Genomic DNA, 18,124 nt, shown 5'->3' with positions numbered 1-18,124 from the left:
CTGTCCAGATGAGCTGAAATGTTACCATTTGAAATGCATTTGGTTCTTAAAGTTCATTAATTAAAATTAAAATAAGGTAACTCTAGCAGCTGCTGGTGTGGGGTGGGGATTATTGATGGGGAACAGGAACAAGATAGGTGGGGCTGGGGTTAAGGTAAGGGAGCGAGGAGGAAGGGAGGGCTATAGTGGGAAGGGTGGGGAGAGGGTAACTATTAGGGAGAGGTGAGAAAGGGCCAAAGGGAAGAGGTTCTTAATCTGACATCTGTGAACTTTAAAAAGTCTTTTTTGATCATTATTTCAATATAATCGGTTACCTTTTAAATCCTATGTATTTTATTTTTTATGCATTTGAAAATATGATTCTAAGAAGAGGTCCAGAGTCCAGGACACACAAATGGGCTAAAAACCCTCTGTTTCTTACCTTCATCTCAGTGCCCCTCCCCTGGATCTCAATATCTTGTTGTAAGAGTCCATTGATTTCAAAGGGAATGATTTCCTTATAACATATAGGTTCTCGAGGGTAAAAGGTGATTGGAATTTCTAAACTCTTTCCAGGCTTTATCACAATAACCCGAAAATCCACTTCCAGTTGCGCTGTGTTGGTATACAAACAATCCAAGCTGAGAAAAACCAGAAGGAAGAACAATGAATCTAAAAGGAATGATACCATATACTAACATCCCACACCATGTACTAAGATAAGGTCAAAATGGATAAATGGTTTAGGCATAAAGAGGTATGTCATAAGTAAATTAGGAGAGCATGGAAAAAATGTATATGTCATATCTATGGATAAGGGAAGAGTTCATGACCAAACAAGAGATAGGAAGATCATGGGAAGTAAAATAGGTAATTTTGATTACATGAAATTAAAAATTTTGCACAAACATAACTAATATAGTCCAGACTGAATGGAAAACAGGAAACTGGGAATTTTTTTTTTTTACAGAAAGTTTCTCTCATAAAGGTCTCATTCCTCAGATACATAAGGAAATGAGCCAAATTTATAAAAATAAGAGACATTCCCCAATTTAAGGTCAAAGGATATGAACAGGCAGTTTTCAGAAGAAGAAATCAAAATTCCAAATGCTCTAAATCAGTATTGATTAGAGAAATGCAAATGAAAAAACTTCTGAGATACTGCTCATACCTATCAGATTGCCTAACATGATAAAAACTGAAAATGATAAATTCTGGAGGGGATGCGGGAAAATTGGGACATGTGTATTGTTGATGGAGTTGTGAACTGATCCAACAATTCTGGCCTCACACACTTCTAGCCTTGTGACCCCAGGCAAGTCACTTAACTTTGTTTGCCTCAGGTCCCTTGTCTGTAAAATAATAAGCCAGAGAAGGAAATGGCAAACCATAATTTTCTTTGCCAAGAAAATCCCCCCAAAAGGTCACAAAGAGTCAGACACAACTGAAAACAATTAACAATGACCTTTGTTAAAAGGTTGAAAACAGATATTGGCACAGGGGGTGGAGCCAAGATGGTGGAGTAGAAGCACAAACTTGGTGTAGGCTCTGGTTCCAACCACCTCCAATACTTGTAAAAAATGACTCTAAACAAACTTTAGAGCTACAGAACCCACAAAGTGACAGAGAGAAACCAATCTCCCACTGAAGGCAGCCTGGCAGGCTGGCAGGAAGGGTCTATTGCAGTGCCCTGGGAGCCAAGCTCAGTCCCCTGTGAGCTGCAGTTCCAACCCCAGGGCGGCCCAGACCAGCCAGAGCAGACTTCAGGAGAGTGAATCACCAGCAGCTATGGCAGTTTCCAGACTTCTCAACCCAAAAACACCAAAGAGAAAATAAAAGGTCAGTGGGGAACTCCGTTGTAACTGGGTAACAGAAGAGCCCAGTCTGGTCCCTGCCCTGGGGGCGAGAAGTGGAGGAAGTGTGGTGGCTGTAGTTGCTGCCGAGCGTGGCTGCTTCCAGAGCTTCAGATCACAGGGGGACCAAGCAACCATGCAGAGGGGAATGGCTCTTGCTTTGATCTGCTTGGATCTGGATCGCGGTCTTGGATGTTGGTTCTGGGGTGTGTGGCCAGTGTGCCAGAGCTTGTGGGGGCTGTAGAGAGGGGACCCAAATAATAGCTCAGGCAGCTGTGAAAACCCCAGCGATTTGGGACAAAGCTCTCACCATTCTATAAGCAGAGTTCTACTGTGGCAAAGAGCTCAAAAGTCAAGTAATTGGCTTGCAATATGAGCAAGCAGAGGAAGCACAATCAGACCATACAATCCTTTTTTGGGGACAAAAAGGATCAAAGCATGGAACTGGAGGAGGACAACAAAGTCAGAACTCCTATATCAAAAGCTCTCAAAAAATATGAATTGGTCACAGGCCATGGAGGAGCTCAAAAAGGATTTTGATAATCAAGTAAGAGAAGTGGAGGAAAAATTGGGAAGAGAAATGAGAATGATGCAAGAAAGTCATAAAAAGTAAGTCAATAGCTTACTAAAGGAGACCCCAAAAATAGTGAAGAAAATAACACCTTAAAAAGTAGACTAACTCAAATGGCAAAAGAGGCCCCCAAAGCCAATGAGGATAAGAATGCCTTAAAAAGCTCAATTTGCCAGATGGAAAAGGAATTTCAAAAACTCATTGAACAGAATAATTCCTTCAAAATCAGATTGGAACAATTGGAAGCTAATAACTTTATGGAAATCAAGATACTATAAAACAGATCCAAACAAATAAAAAATAGAAGGCAATGTGAAATATCTCATTGGAAAAATCACTGACCTGGATAATAGGTCCAAGAGAGATAATTTAAAAATTATTGGACTACCTGAAAGCCATGATCAAAAAAAGAGCCTAGACACCATTTTTCAAGAAATTATCAAGCAAAATTTCCTTGATATTCTAAAACCAGAAGGCAAAATAGACATCAAAAGAATTCATCAATTGCCTCTTGAAAAAGATCCCAAAAAGAAAACTCCTAGGAATATTATAGCCAAATTCCAGAGTTCCTAGGTCAAGGAGAAAATACTGCAAGCAGTCAAGAAGAAACAATTTGAATATTGTGGAAAAACAATCAGGATAACACAAGATCTAGCAGCTTCCACATTAAGGGATTGAAGGGCTTGGGATATGATATTCCAGAGGTCAAAGGAGCTAGGATTAAAACCAAGAATCACCTACCCAGAAGAACTGAGTATAGTGATTCAGGAGAAAATATGGTCATTCAATGAAATAGAGGATTTTCAACCATTCTTGATGAAAAAACACCAGAGCTGAACAGAAAATTTGACTTTTAAATACAAGAATCAAAAGAAGCATGAGAAGGTAAACAGGAAAAAGAAATCGTAAGGAACTTACTAAAGTTGAACTATTTACATTCTTACATGGAAAAACAATAATTGTAACTCGTGAAACTTTTCTCAAGATGAGGGTAGTTGAAGGGAATATATATGTATGTATATGTATACATACATATATATGTATGTATAGGAGAGTGTATGTGTGTATAAATATATATGTAAGTCTGGGCATATGTGTGTACATGTATACATAGACAGAGGGCACAGGACGAGTTGAATATGAAGGAATGATATCTAAAAATAAACTTATGAGGTGAGAGAGGAATATATTGGGAGAAGGAGAAAGGGAGAGATAGATTAAGGTAAATTATCTCATATAAAAGAGGCAAGAGAACACTGTCACAATGGAGGGGAAGAGCAGGAAGGTAAAAGGGAATGGGTCAATCTTACTCTCATTGAATTTGGCTTAAGGAAGGAATAACATACACATTCAATTGGGTATCTTACCCTACAGGAAAGCAGGGGGGAAGGGGATAAGAGGGGGAATGATAGAAGGGAGGGCAGACTGGGGGAGAGGGTAGTTAGACGCAAACAATTTTGAAAAGGGGCAGGGTCAAAGGAGAAAATAGAATAAGTGGGGGGTGGGATAGGATGGAGTGAAAGATAGTTAGTTATTCACAATATAACTACTATGGAAATGATTTGGGTAACTACACATGTACAACCTATATTGAATTGCTTATCTTCCTCATGGGGGTTGGTGAGGAGGGAAGAAGGGAAAGACTCTGGAATGCAAAGTTTCAAAAACAAATGTTAAAAAAATTGTTTTTTACATGCAACTGGGAAATAAGATATACAGGAACTAGGGGATAGAAATCTATCTTTCCCTACTAGAAAATTGGGGGGAGGTATGGGGAAGGATATAAGAGAGAACCGATTGGGGAAAGGGGGTATTCAGTAGGCTCACTATTTTGAGATGGAGGGTAGGGGAAAGATGGGGAGAAAAATTTGTAACTCAAAATCTTGTGGAAATGAATGCTGAAAACCGAAAATAAATAAATAATTTGGAAAATTCTTAAAAAAGGAATTAGAGAAGGCAAAAAAGGTTGAAAACAACTAAAACAACCCTTCCCAGACTTGATTGTGCCTTTGGAGATCTGGTTACATCTTGGCAAAGCAGCATGGAGCTCAGAGAGACCACTGCTGCCAGTTGGTTTGGTTCTACTGGTGAATTCAAAGTCACATAGGGAGTGATAAGAGAGACCAAGTAAGGCCAGATTTTTCCCCCATCATATTTCCTTTTCATCTAATCATTTCATCTAAATAGAGTCTATATGGCCAATAAAGAAATAACCCTTTGGATATTCACCCTGGAAAGCTTGCTTACCTAATAGGCTTCTCTTCATTGTTTGTGATGACAAGGATCTGTTTGTACAAGGGCATCCCGGGCAAGTAGATGAAGCAGGTCCCAAAGTTGTAACTGGTGAAGGAGAACTGGATGGCAGGAGTCACCGAGGAGCCCATGAGTATGCAGGTGTATGTGGGGCCATAGGTGATCTGTGAGGAGAGAAGGAAGTTGGAAAAGGAAGAGCATCTTAGGTGGGAAAGAGAATAAATAGGGATGGACTCAGGGACACACATATAGCTAGGGAAAGATGCCATCTTGAACGATACTCTGTACAGATGAATTTACTGTAGACAAGTATGTTTCATTCCCTGGTGGCTAGCCCTCTGACTAAGGCTCTCCAAATATGGGTAGGCTGGCCTTTAGATAATGGGCACAAACGCAAACATTTCAGCTTGGCAGAACTGCCAAAGTGTGTGTCCCACCAGCATATATCCTTGCTCAGGGTTATCTCTATGCCTTGAGAAAGTATTGAGGGTAAGACCTTGGCTGGGGGTTGCACATGTGGTAAGTGCTTAATATTTACTGAATTGAATTTTTAAACCTATTGTTTGTACCTCCATTTGTTAGCATGACTCATGATTGATCCAAGCATTTCCCTCAGAACACATATAATCTCTGGTGTTTTGTGTAGTGGCTGACAATGATGTGACTTCACAGGAGTTGCCCCTGGATAGCACTCTAGGAGCTCCTGAAACATCATTAGGTGTGATCATCTTTACCTGGCACAGATAGGCAGGGAGATCCTCTTACTTATTGCTCCAGGGATGCCAGGGTCTTCCAATATGGTACCTCACACAGCTGAAATCAGTTCAGCCCATTCCCAACTGGTTTGCTCCTGGTTCTGGGACAGACTGACATTGCTCCGAGGTTAAGGGGAGCTGATTTTCTGTTACTAGTTCAGAGCCCTTACACCAATACTTGGTCTTGATATAAAAAGTTAAGATCTGTAGGGTAGGATTCCGGATGTCTTAATCAACTGACCAACTAATGGATATTTCCTGAGCTCTTATGACAGTCAAAGCGTTGAGCAAAGCACTATGAAGAGAGGTGGAGTTCTCAGCTCTGTCTGGGGAAAGACACTCCATGCAAAGGATAAATAACAATCTATAAGCTAGTATGTCACAGAACAGAGAGGAACAGTAGAAAAGAACACAAAGGATCTGAGTTCAAATCCCATGTCTGTGTGACTTTGCACATGTCTCTCTAGGCTTGGTCCCCTCATCTTTAGAATGAGGGGCTTGGAGTAGATGGTTTCCAGGGTCTCTTCCAGCTGTGTCTAGGTTTTATGACAAGTGCCAACTGAGTAGGAGATCAAGAGGCTGAATCAACCCAGATTCTGGAGAAGTCAGAGTCATCTTACCTTGAGTCTGAGTTCCACACCCTTTACAAAACACTTCTTTAGAGGGCAGAAAGCTAGGGAGGCTGGGACACTCTGCCCAGCCTCAACCACTGTCTCCATGGGCGAGAAAGTAAAATATTGCTGCAGGGCTTTGGGACCATCAAATTCTGACAGGACACTGAAGTTGAATTTGCCGGTGTTGATCAAGGTGAAATCACACTGTACACTTTCATTTATTTCTACCTGGAACACAGAAGAGAGGCCAGATTGAGTGAAGAAATACCTAGCTGAGTGCCGTGCCAAGGAGTCAAGAAATGGCAGCTGACTAAGAACAATGGCCTTGTTGAAAGGCATCTCATTGTCACATCTACTTGGGGCTTCTGGTCCCTGGGAATCTAGAAGGGAGGCAGGCAACATGCCACCGGCATCTTCTGGCATCTTCCAGGGCACCAATTGTCGGATACCCTGAACGGGGTAAGAGAAACAGTTCTGTTCATATGCTTATTTAGGGAATTGAAGCGATGTCTTACACTGTCCAGATCCCTGAGGTGCCTAGCACACATTCTGGTGGCCCGGGGGTCCCTAGGGATGCTGGCAGCAGAGAGGTTTTATCTCATTCAGGCATTAGAAATAGTCGGTTCCAGCTATTCTGCATGTATGAGGCAGCCTCATTTATAAAATGGGGATAATTACAGTACCCACCTCCCAGGGTTGTTGTGGAACGATGTTTGTAAAGCACTTACATGCCTGGCACTATAAACGCTCTGTTGTTATTTAGTTGTTTTCAGTCCTGTCTGACTCTGTGACCCCATCTGGGGTTTTCTCGGCAGAGACACTGGTGTGGTTTGCCATTTCCTTCTCTGGTTTATTTTATAGATGAGGAAAGTGGGGGCAAACAAGGTTAAGCGACTTGCTCAGGTTCACACAGCTAGTAAGTATCTGAGGCTGGATTTGAATTCAGGTCTTCCTGATCCCAGGCCCAGCACTCTATCCACTGCTCCATGTAGCTGCCCCGTATATAAATGCAAGCTGCCCGTTGTTATTATTACAGTTCAACCAGTTTGGAAATAAGACTTTCAACAGTATAGCCTTTTCCCCATAACCAGAGTCTCTGGGTACAAGCCAAGTGCTAAGCCCTGAATATGCCTTTTCGAATTCTCTGAATATGAAACGATCACCAACAAGAGAAATATGCTCAAGGTATGGAAAGAGGTGTTTTGTTCACTAGTGTGATGTGAGAATAACTCCAACCAAAAAGAAAAAAAAAGACTGGGAAGTTCTGCTCTCTAGCCAGAGAATGTCAGTGGCAAGTGGAATGGAAGCCACCCAACACTGGGTTTAGAATTTTAAAAATGGGTTCAGATTCTAGCTTGGTCACTTAACAGCAGTCTCCGTGACAGAAGGTATGCCCTTTGGTCTCTCTGCCTTCCTTCAGTTTCCTTCTCTGGAAAATCAGGCAGCTAGACCAGCTGATCTCTAGATTTCCTGCCAGTTCTAAAGGTTTATATAGTGAAAATCTGGCCTACAAGCCTCAGAATGGGCAAGCAAATTCCCTAAGGCACCCAGCTAATTAGGAGCAGAGTTGTAACCAGAACCCAGTTCTCTTGCTTCTCAATTCCTTTCCCTTTGTCCTTTCCTCTCTTCTTCTGTCCTTTCCTCTCCTCCCCTGTGCCCTACCTTCCTCTTCTCACTCCCAGTCCTCTTCCCTTCCTTCCTTCCCTCCCAGTTCTCTTCCCCTCCATTCCTCCCTCCTTCCCTCCCTTCTTTCCTTCCTTCTTTCCTCCTTGGTGGAAGTGCAGGGTTTACTCACCATCCAACCCCACTCTGATCTACTCTGGAACTTGGACCTGCTGCATTTCTGACTCAGACTGGTTTATCCCAACTCACCATATTAATTCCTAGCATTTACCATATTAATGCCTAACTTAGTATGCACACTGGATTGGCTTAGTCCACTGTAATATTCAAGAGACCCACCAGCCTGAGCGTCTCTGGGAGCACAGAGTACAGGTAGGTGCTGCCACACTTGGCTCAGTGCTCTTTTCAGAAGTGAGGATTTTCCCAGGGGTGAGACCCTGGGGGATGATATGGCATATGGACATGCCTGAATAGACTGGGGCAGGTCATTTTTAGTGTATTTTACCAAAGACACTGAAGAATTATGAAAATGGTAATAGAAACCTTGTGATATAGAGTTAATTAACTGACAGTCTAGTAGGTCTAGGCTAATTCTTCAGATTCAGGCACTTGGGCTGGGCATCCAACCAAAGGCACACCGCACTTTGGGCTACCTTTGGGTATTCTACAGGGCACATTGATTTTTTTAACATCCCTGTTCCAGACAATCATGAGTACGTCTCCCATGGGAATGGATGATGGGGATGTTCCTGTGTCCTTGTCCCCACCTCCTCACCTCATAGAAGCTGATGACATTGGGCTGGAGGTGACTCAGATCGATCACTGAGCCATCACTTTCTTTGCATTTGATCTCTACTTTCATCCTGTAGCCCTCGGCTTTGACATTTAAGGTCAGAGGCACAGCTTTCCTTTTCACATGGCAGATCAGATTAAAGTTCACTTCTCCTTCGCACTTTGGGGTGAAGAAAATATCGATGGGTTTCCTGGTTGGGGAACAAATTTGCAGATTGGTTGACTGTGCCAACAGGTTGGCCACATGTCAGAAGTCCTGAGCAATGGGGATTGGCAGATACATTGCTACCATATCCCAGGTTGGAACCAGGCCACAAGGCAAATCATTTGTCTCAAGAAAAAGTCCAAGTTGTGATCATTTTGTCTGAGTTGGGCATTTGGCACCCCAAAATGCAGAAGATGTCAAGAAAATAATTAAAGTGAATAGGAAAACCTAGGGAAGATATGTTGGAATGTTTCAACTCTGAAAAGAAGAATAAATCAAGGCAATGAAAATTGGGGAGATTGGAGAGTCCAGTCTGTTAATTTTAGAGGTGGCAGGCTTGGGTCTGATAAGACTGGGATCCCAGACAAAGGCTTAGTGGCCCCTCAACCTGTGCCTCAGACATAAGGCTTGATGCCTGACAGAGCAGAGTCCATGTTTCACATGTGTGATGTTTTCCTTTATCCCCTACATCTTAGGATATATAGAGAGAGTTGGTACTGTGTGTAAATCTCATCTATCTTCTGGGGAACCCAAGCTCTGTTCTGAACTCTTTGCCACCCCCTCCCATCTTAGCTCTCTTGAATTTGGGTAGTGATCCTTTGTATCAATATGTAACGGCAACCACACTGGCAGACCCAAGATGTCTGCTAGCACAGGTCCTCAGATCTGCTTTACTAGGAAAGATTGCTGTTTAAGGGGTCAATAATCAAAGGGGTCACTGTTTAAGATCGCTGTTTAAAAGATCGCTGTTTAAGGGGTCAAAAATTACATTCACTAGTTCAGGGGAAAAGTCAGTGTCCCGAGCTTCAGAGAAAATACAAGCAGAGAAATAAAGACCAATAGATATGGCTTTGACTGCCTGAATCAACTATACACTTTACATACATCCCTGGATCCAGGGGCCTTAACATTCGAGCAGGCTGGGAGCTCTGTATATACGGCCACTCAGAATCTCGACCAGGGAATCACAAGAACCTCCTCATAAGTGAGCCCCCAAAGCAAAATACTAATTCAGAGTATATACACGCTTCTCAGAGTCAAAAGTATCACAGCCCTCCTGACTCAGCGCCCAATTAGAAATTAGCAAAAGGTATGAAAGCCTTCCTTCAAGCAAGCATCTCCTAAGTAAACTTCCCTTAATGGGCTCCAGTGAGGCCTATTAATGGACGGGGAAGATCTTAACTTTCATCAACATTGCACAATGTCACACTCCAATGTCACAGAATCCTAGAGGATGGAGGTCATATTTAACTGGTACTTTCCCCAGGCAAATGGAAAACAAATTCATATCTCTTGCTCAATCATCCCTTTTAAAAATCATATTTATTTGGGATGAAAACCCTCTTCACCAGCTACCTTGCCACATATTTTCCTCCTCATGCAATCTTTCCTCCACTATTCCCCTCTTTAGAAGAAAAAAATTCAAGGAAAAAAGGAAGTGATATCACACAAGATATCTTTGGCTTGTATCGTTGTTACTTTTCTGCTTGCCCAGACCAATTTTTGCTGGATATTTCCATGTTTCTGTCTCTTTCTCTTTTGCCTTTAATTGGACTTTCATATTTGTAGTTTATTTTTCCTGTCTCTACCACCTCTTCAACTCTAACCTCTTTTTCAAGTTCCCCTCATTCCTCTCCCTGACCAAAGCCACTTCCTATATTTATTTTATTGTATTATTTTCCCTTGCCTGGCTGAAATGAATAAGATTCCCACCTTCAAATTTGAACAATTTTCTCCTGTGGTGATTGCAAACAAGAAATAGTAAGTTCTTGCTTTACTTACGCCCTTCCTCATTCCCTCTCTCCCTCCCTTCATCCCTCTCTTCATTCTTCTCTTTCTTCCCCCCATCCAAGCTCTGAGCTTGTTTCTTTTGGTTCAATTAATCAATCAATCAATCAACATTTATTAAGCACTTTCTATGTGCTAGACACTCACTATGCTAAGTGCTGGAGACACAAAAAAGGGGAAAAGAGGCAAAAAGATACAAAAAAGAAGGCTCTCTGCCATCAAGGAGCTTACAATGTAACGAAGATGAAAACATACAAACAAATATATACAAAGCAAGGTAAATATAGGCCAAATAGGAAGTAATTAACAGAGGGAAGGCACTAGAATTAAGAAGGGTTGGGAAAGGTTTCCAAGAAAAAATAATTAAAGGGATTTTAGTTGGAACTTAAAGAAAGCCAGGGAGATCGGTAGACAGAGTGGAGGAGGGAGAGTGCTACAGGCATAGCAGAAAATCATTCCCTCATTGGTCTGGGATTTCAAAAGAACAGTACTTTCTTTTCCCCCTTTCAGGATATAAAGGTGATCAATACTCAGTCCTTTCCAATTGTTCAAACTTGTTTTATCTATCTAGGATCCTTTGCTCTTTCAACAGGAATGCCTTGAAGGCACTGATTCTGTTTTATTTCCCCTGTTAGATTATGCTCAGTTTTTAAAAAAATAAGTTTATTCTTGGGTGCAGATTTCTTTCTTTCTGGTATAGCATATTCTAATCATCTCCTTTTGTGTGTGTGTGTCAGATGCAGAGTCCCTTGTGATTCTGATTGGGTTTATTATTATGTAGCTTCTCTTCTGGTCACTTTCAGTATTTTTTCTTTGACCTGAGAGACCTGGAATTTGATACTCACATTTTTAGTGTGTTAAATTTGGGATTTACTTCTGGTAGCCAGTTGTGGATTCTATTTTTATTTTGTCCTCTGTCTCCAATGCCCATGGGAAATTTCTTTTGGGAATCCAGTGATTCTTCTCAATGTCCCCACTACCTGGAACTCCTCCCTTCTCATCTTTACCAATTAGAATGGTTCAGCTCCTTCCTGCTGGTTAGTGTCCTTTTCGTCCTTGATTTACCTTTACCTTGAATTATATTTATTTGTCTAGATGTTGTATCTCCTCTCCTTTCCTCTCCTCATCCACCCTCACAGGCTTGGTGGTATAGTGGATAGCATTGAGTTCAAATTCTTCCTCACAAATTACTAGCTGAGTAACCCTGGGCAAGTAAGTCTAATTTGTAAAATGAGAATGATAATAGCACCAACCTCAAAGAATTATTATGGTGATCAAATAATATGATATGATATGATATGATATAATATAATAATATATTGAAAACCTTAAAATGCTACATAAATGTTAATTATTATTAATATTATAGGCAGGGGCTGCTTTGCTTTTATCTTTGTTTCTTTAGCACTTTGCACTGTACCTTGCACATAATAGGTGTTAATAAATATTTATTAAATTAGTAGATGAAGAAGCTAAGGGTAAAAGAGGAGGTCAAAGGGAGCTGTCCAAGGATGGGGGAGAGAGAGGGGGGGGGGAGAAAGAGAGAGAGAGAGCGCGAGCCAAGTTGGGATTAGAATTCATGGTTTCTGACTCCCAAACCTGAAGACTCCACATTGACTCTTTTATTAAAATAACAGGAACTATCAGCATTGGAACCATCATTATTCCATCCCCACCACCACACACACAGAAACACAGACATACAGACACAGACACAGACACAGACACACACAGACACACTGGCATAGATACAAAGATACAGACACACAGAGAGATACACACACAGATACACACAGACACACACGCAGGTGCACACACACATACACTTTGACTTCTCTCTGAATTAAACAAGATCATGGCCAATGGAAATTTGTACCAATGTAAGGAGTGTGACTGATAACCTGGTAGGAGAGAATCTGTGACTATCCCAGCAGGTCATCTAACCATTACAAAGGTGAGTAATAGTAAGTAGCTAGAGGCCATTCCTCCTCTCTTGCTCACCTGGACATTGCTGGGATCATGCCCTCCATAGGCTTCACAATCAAGTTATTGATGTATCCTTCAGAAAAGCAGGAACTTTCTTCAAATGCAAAACTAAAGTCTTGATCCTCATTGTTAATCATGTGTACTGTCTCTCGGGCTTCATGTCCTGAGAAGAAACCACAAGTTGAAAGTCACATTCCACTTCCCTGGTCAACTAATCTCTATTCCATCAATGTTGACTCTAGGGGTGGTGGCATTTAGGCATGGAGATTTGACCAGTAGCCCTTTCCTGGCAGCGGGTCCAGGACTCTGTTGCATTGCTCATATGTGGGTCTGGGTCACAGTCCTGGGTCTCAGTCCCAGGGCTAGGAGGAACACTAGCACATAAAAGCTTGGGGCCATAGGGGAGCAGGGAACCTAATCACAATTCCAGGGCAGAAAAGAGTGCTTGTGGTTGCTTATAGACCAGATCACAGGCCAGGACAGTAGTAAATACACCTCTCCTTAGATCACACCACCTTGGAAGGACTGAAAACTTACATACCCCAGAACTAGCCCTGAAAACAATTATATAAAAAAATGCTTGAAGATTGGGACAGTGCTCCTTCTGTTCTGGGAACAGAGTCCAATTTTAACATAAAGTTAAAAGTCAAGAAATGGGTTGGGAAAATGAGCAAACAACAAAAAAGGAACCTGACCATGAAAACTTAGTGTGGTGACAGGGAAGATCAAAATACAACTCAGAAGAAGACAGTAAAGTCAAAACTACTACTGTTACATCCAATGCCTCAAAAGAAAAAGGTAAATTGGTCGCAGGCCCAAAAAGAATTCCTGGAAGAATTCAAAAAGGATTTTTAAAATTAAATGAGAGGTGAGGAAAAATAGTGATGTAAGAAAATCATGAAAAAGAGTCAACAGCTTGTTAAAGGAAGCAAAAAATGTACTGAAGAAAATAACACCTTAAAAAACAGAATATGCCAAATGTTGAAAGAGGTACAAAAATCTGCTGAAGAGAAGAACTCCTTAAAAAGCAGAACTGGTCACACGGAAAAAGTGTACAAAAAGTCAATAAAGAAAAGAACTTCTTAAAAAGTAAGAACTGGCCAAATGGAAAAGGAGGTACAAAAAGCTCACTGAAGAAAAACATTCCTTAAAAATTAAAATTGGGCAAATAGAAACTAATGACCCCATGAGACATCAAGAAACAATAAAACAAAGTCAAAAGAATTAAAAAAATTAAAGAAAATGTGAAATATTTCATTAGAAAGACAACTGACCTGGAAAACAGATCCAAGAGAGATAATTTAAGAATTATTAGACTAGCTGCAACCATGATAAAAAAAGAGCCTAGACATCATCTTTTAAGAAATTATCAAGGATAATTGTTTTGATATTCTAGGACCAGAGGGTAAAACAGGAATCAAAAGAAACTACAAATCACCTCTGGAAAGAGACCTCAAAATGAAAACTTCTAGGGATATTATAGCCAAATTCCAGAACTCCCAGGTCAAAGAGAAAATACTGCAAGCAGCCAGAAAGAAACAATTCAAATATTATGAAGTTTCCATTAGGATCACACATGATTTAGCAGCTTCCACATTAAAGAAGCAGAATATTGGAATATGATATTCTGGAGGGCAAAAGGGCTAAGATTGCAACCAAGAATCACCTATCCAGAAAAACTGAGCATAATCCTTCAGGGGAAACATGAATATTGAATGAAATAGAGGACTTTCAAGTCTTTCGTGACAAAAAGAACCAGAGCTGAAGAGAAAATTGGATTTTCAAATACAAGACTCAAGAGAAGCACAAAAAGGTAAACAGGAAAGAAAAATCATAAGGGATTCAATAAGGTCAAACTGTATCACATACCTACATGTGAAGATGATACTTGTAACTCCTAAGAACTTTCTCATTATTTAAGGGCAATAGAAAGAGTATACATAGAAAGAGGGTATGGGTGTGAGTTAAATATGATGGGATGATATCTAAAAAAATAAAATTAAGGGGTGAAAAAGAGGAACGTATGGGGAGAAGGGGAAAGGGAGAGGTAGAATGGGGTAAATAATCTCACATAAAAGGGGTGCGAAAGAACTTTTACAGCAGACCAGAAGATGATGGAGGTAGGCCGATTGCTTGAACCTTAATGTCATCAGAATTGTCTCAATGAGGTAATAACATACAGACTCAGTTGGATATAGAAATCTATCTTACTCTACAGAAAAGTAGGAGGGGAAGGGAATAAAAGAAGAGAGAGTTGATAGAAGGGAGAGGAGACAGGGGGAGGCAGCAGTCAAAAGCAAAATACTTAAAAATTAAAAAAAAAGATTTTTATTAATTTTTAACTTAAATACAAAAAACCAAAAGAAGACATTTCCACATACACAGCACAACATAAAAAGAGAATTCAATATAAAACCATTAATTTTCATTTTACACAATTTACTTTTTTTTGATAAACTGTGTAATATTTTCAAAGCCATCCTGCTTTTCTGTGTGTCTAAGTTTTCTTTTGTTCTCTGCTGTGCATTTTTATTTTTTTTCCTCCCTCCCTACCCTGCTCTAGAGAAGGCTGCTATTAGACACTATATATATATATATTATATATTCATCCATCTATACATATATACCACATTATACATACTTCTATTTATCAGTTCTCTTTCTCTGGATAGTATCTTCCTTCATAGGTCCTTTGTAGTTGATTTTAGTATTTATAATACTCAAAATGACTTAATCATTAAAAGTTTTTCTTAGAATAATATTGCTATTACTGTGTATAACATTCTTTTGGTTCTGCTTATTTTGTTCTTCGTTATTTCATGCAAGCATTTCCATCTTTTTCCAAAACCAACCAGCTCATCATTTCTTACAGCACAGTACCAAGCCATTCCCCATCTAATGGGCATCCCCTCAGTTTTCAGTTCTGTGCCTCCACAAAGAGAGCAGCTATAAATTTTCTAGAAAATATACGTTCTTTTCCTTTTTTCTAACCACCTTGGGCAACAGACCTAATAGTGATATTGCTGTGTCAAAGGGTATACACAGTTTTATGACTCTTTGGGAATAATTCCAGATTGCTCTTCAAAATGCTTGGATCAGTTCACAGTTTCACCAACAACAGTGTATTAATATCTTAATTTTTCCATATTCCCTTCACAATTTGTTTCTTTCACTTGCTATCATTTTAGCCAATTTGATAAATGTAAGATATTTCCAAGTTGTTTTAATTTGCATTTCTCTAATCAATAGTGATTTAGAGAATTTTCCCATGTGACTATATATAGTTTTGATTTCTTCATCAAAAACTGCCTATTTATATCCTTTGACCACTTATCAATTGGGGAATGACTTGTATTATTATATATCTAATATGAGACCTTTATCTGAGAAACTATAAAAATTTTCTTAGCAAAACACCTTTGAAGATGGATAGGGTGATAGGAGAGAGAGTAGGATAAACAGGAGGAAAGATAGGGTGGAAGGAAATACACAGTCATCATAACTATAAACAAATTTTATAGGAAGTTTCTCTGATAAACGTCTTATTTGTCAAACATATAGGAAACTGAGTCAAATTTATAGGAATACAAATCATTCTCCAATTGATAAATGGTCAAAAGATATGAATGGACAGTTCTCAGATCAAGTAATCAAAGTTATCTATAGGCATATGAAAAAATGCTATAAATCACTACTGATTAGAGAAGTACAAATTAAAACAACTGATCTACTACTCCACACCTATCAGACTGGCCAATGTGTCAGAAAAGGAAAATGACAGATGTTGCAGGAGAAGTGGGAAAACTGAGACACTAATGTACTGTTGGTAGAGTTGTGAACTGATTCAACCATTCTGAAGTGCAATTTATAACTATGCCCAAAGGGTTATAAAACCATGTATACCCTTTGACCCAGTAATATCACTACTAATCTGTTTCCCAAAGAGATAAAAATCAAAACCAAAAAGGAAAAGGGCCTATATGTACAAAAATATTTATAGCAGCTCTTTTTGTGCTGGCAAAGAATTGGAAATTGAGGGGATGCCCATCAACTGGGCAATGGCTGAACAAGTTGTTGTATATGATTGTGACAGAATGCTATTATGCTACCAGAAATGATGAGAATGCTCTCAGAAAAACCTGGAAGGACTTACATGAACTGATATAAGGTGAAATGAGCAGAACCAAAATAACATTGTACATAGTAACAACAATATCATACTGTGGTCAACTGGGAATAACTTGGCTATTCTCAGGAATACAACGACCCAAGACATTTCTGAAGGATCTATGATAAAAAATGTTATCTACTTCTAGAAGAAGAAGTGATGGAATCTGAATGTATATTGAAACATACTATTTTTTATTTTCTTTATTTTTTCATAATGTTTTTTTCTTTTTTGGTCTGTTTTCTTTCACAACATGACTAATACGGACATATGTTTTGCATGACTACACACATATAACTTTTGTCAAGTTTCTTTTCTTTTCAATGAAGGGGTAGGAGAGGAAGTGAGGGAGAGAATTTGGAACTCAAAAATTAAAAAAAAGAACGTTAAAACAGTTTTTACACATAATTAGAAAAAAGTAAAATGTTAAATTAAAAAGGAACAGCTGTCCTGCTTGTTTGTGTTTCCCTCTGAATTCCCTTCTGTTCTTTTTGGTGTATTTTCCAAAGTTTAACAATGACCTTCCTCAAATATTAATTTTTAGATTGAACGAATAACATGCAAATTATAAGTGAATTATCACATAAAAAAAAGACTGATCATATGAGACTTTCAGTAAATAAGGCAGTAGAATGCCAGGCAGAAATAATCAAAGAGGAAAGGACTTGTCTCAGCAGTGAGGCATGTGAAAATCTGAGCCCATAATGGAAGTTACTTGTGTAAAATCATGGTTTACAGAATGATCCGCAGGGCTTATCAAGTCAGGGCCATGGGTTGCTGGGATTGTTCTGAATTAATTTGGTCCTATGGCAAGCTTTAGAGCAGAACTATCAATAGCAAGTCCAGAGGCAGGGGAAAGAAGAATGACCTCATGGCTTGTAACAAGGATTAGATGAACTAAATATAGAATCCTAACTGCCATCTTATGGTTGGGCTAGCATATGGTAGGAAGCAGACAAGCATTTATTAAGCACCTACTGTCTACCAGGCATTGTGCTAAGGGCTTCACAAATGTTATCTCATTTAATCCCCATAACAACCCAAATAGTTCAGTGCTATTATTATCTCCATTTTACAGTTGAGGAAACTGAAGCAGGAAGAGGTTAAGTGACTTGCCCAGGGTCATACAGCTAGTGGATTGGAATTCAGGACTTCCTGATTCTAGGCTCTGCCACCTAGCTGCCTCTGACACACACCTTGGGGAAGCTCTATAAGTCACTTTTTGACTAATAAATAAAGGCAGTGGGTCATGTGCATCACAAACAACATGCTTCTTTTTGCCTGGGTGGGTGAGAACTGGATCCCAGAAGATTGACAATTAGTCAACAGGCATTCGTTACCTACCTAATATGCACCAGGAACTGTCCTGGGGATGGGGGGAGAAATGGCTTTGTGAAAGGTGGGCTGTTGGATTTCAGTGGCAGCCTGTGCTCCTCTTAGGGTAGGAGGCAGACAGCCCAGCCCATCTTGGGGTTCCATAACCACAGCTCAGTCAACTTCTACAAAGGGGGTGGGGTCTGGGGCAGATGGGAGTGGT

At 39.9% G+C, this 18,124-nt stretch overlaps 1 protein-coding gene across 1 annotated transcript in view; it reads right to left on the bottom strand.

Annotated features, from left to right (window-relative positions):
* Positions 1 to 18,124, bottom strand: part of HYDIN (HYDIN axonemal central pair apparatus protein) — a 421,862-nt gene that overhangs the window by 26,603 nt on the left and 377,135 nt on the right. Inside the window, exons 70-74 of the mRNA XM_069087496.1 lie at positions 12,435 to 12,582; positions 8,424 to 8,631; positions 6,032 to 6,253; positions 4,651 to 4,820; positions 422 to 620 (exon numbers count right to left, since the gene is read on the bottom strand). Coding sequence (XP_068943597.1) covers positions 422 to 620; positions 4,651 to 4,820; positions 6,032 to 6,253; positions 8,424 to 8,631; positions 12,435 to 12,582 — 947 coding nt within the window. The remainder of the gene's footprint in view (positions 1 to 421; positions 621 to 4,650; positions 4,821 to 6,031; positions 6,254 to 8,423; positions 8,632 to 12,434; positions 12,583 to 18,124) is intronic.

The sequence above is a fragment of the Petaurus breviceps genome, unplaced genomic scaffold, assembly GCF_028583685.1.
Source record: "Petaurus breviceps papuanus isolate PSGF00001 unplaced genomic scaffold, PetGlider_PUasm1.0 182, whole genome shotgun sequence".
In the NCBI taxonomy this organism is placed as follows: domain Eukaryota; kingdom Metazoa; phylum Chordata; class Mammalia; order Diprotodontia; family Petauridae; genus Petaurus; species Petaurus breviceps.
This window is presented reverse-complemented; position numbering and strand designations above follow the sequence as displayed.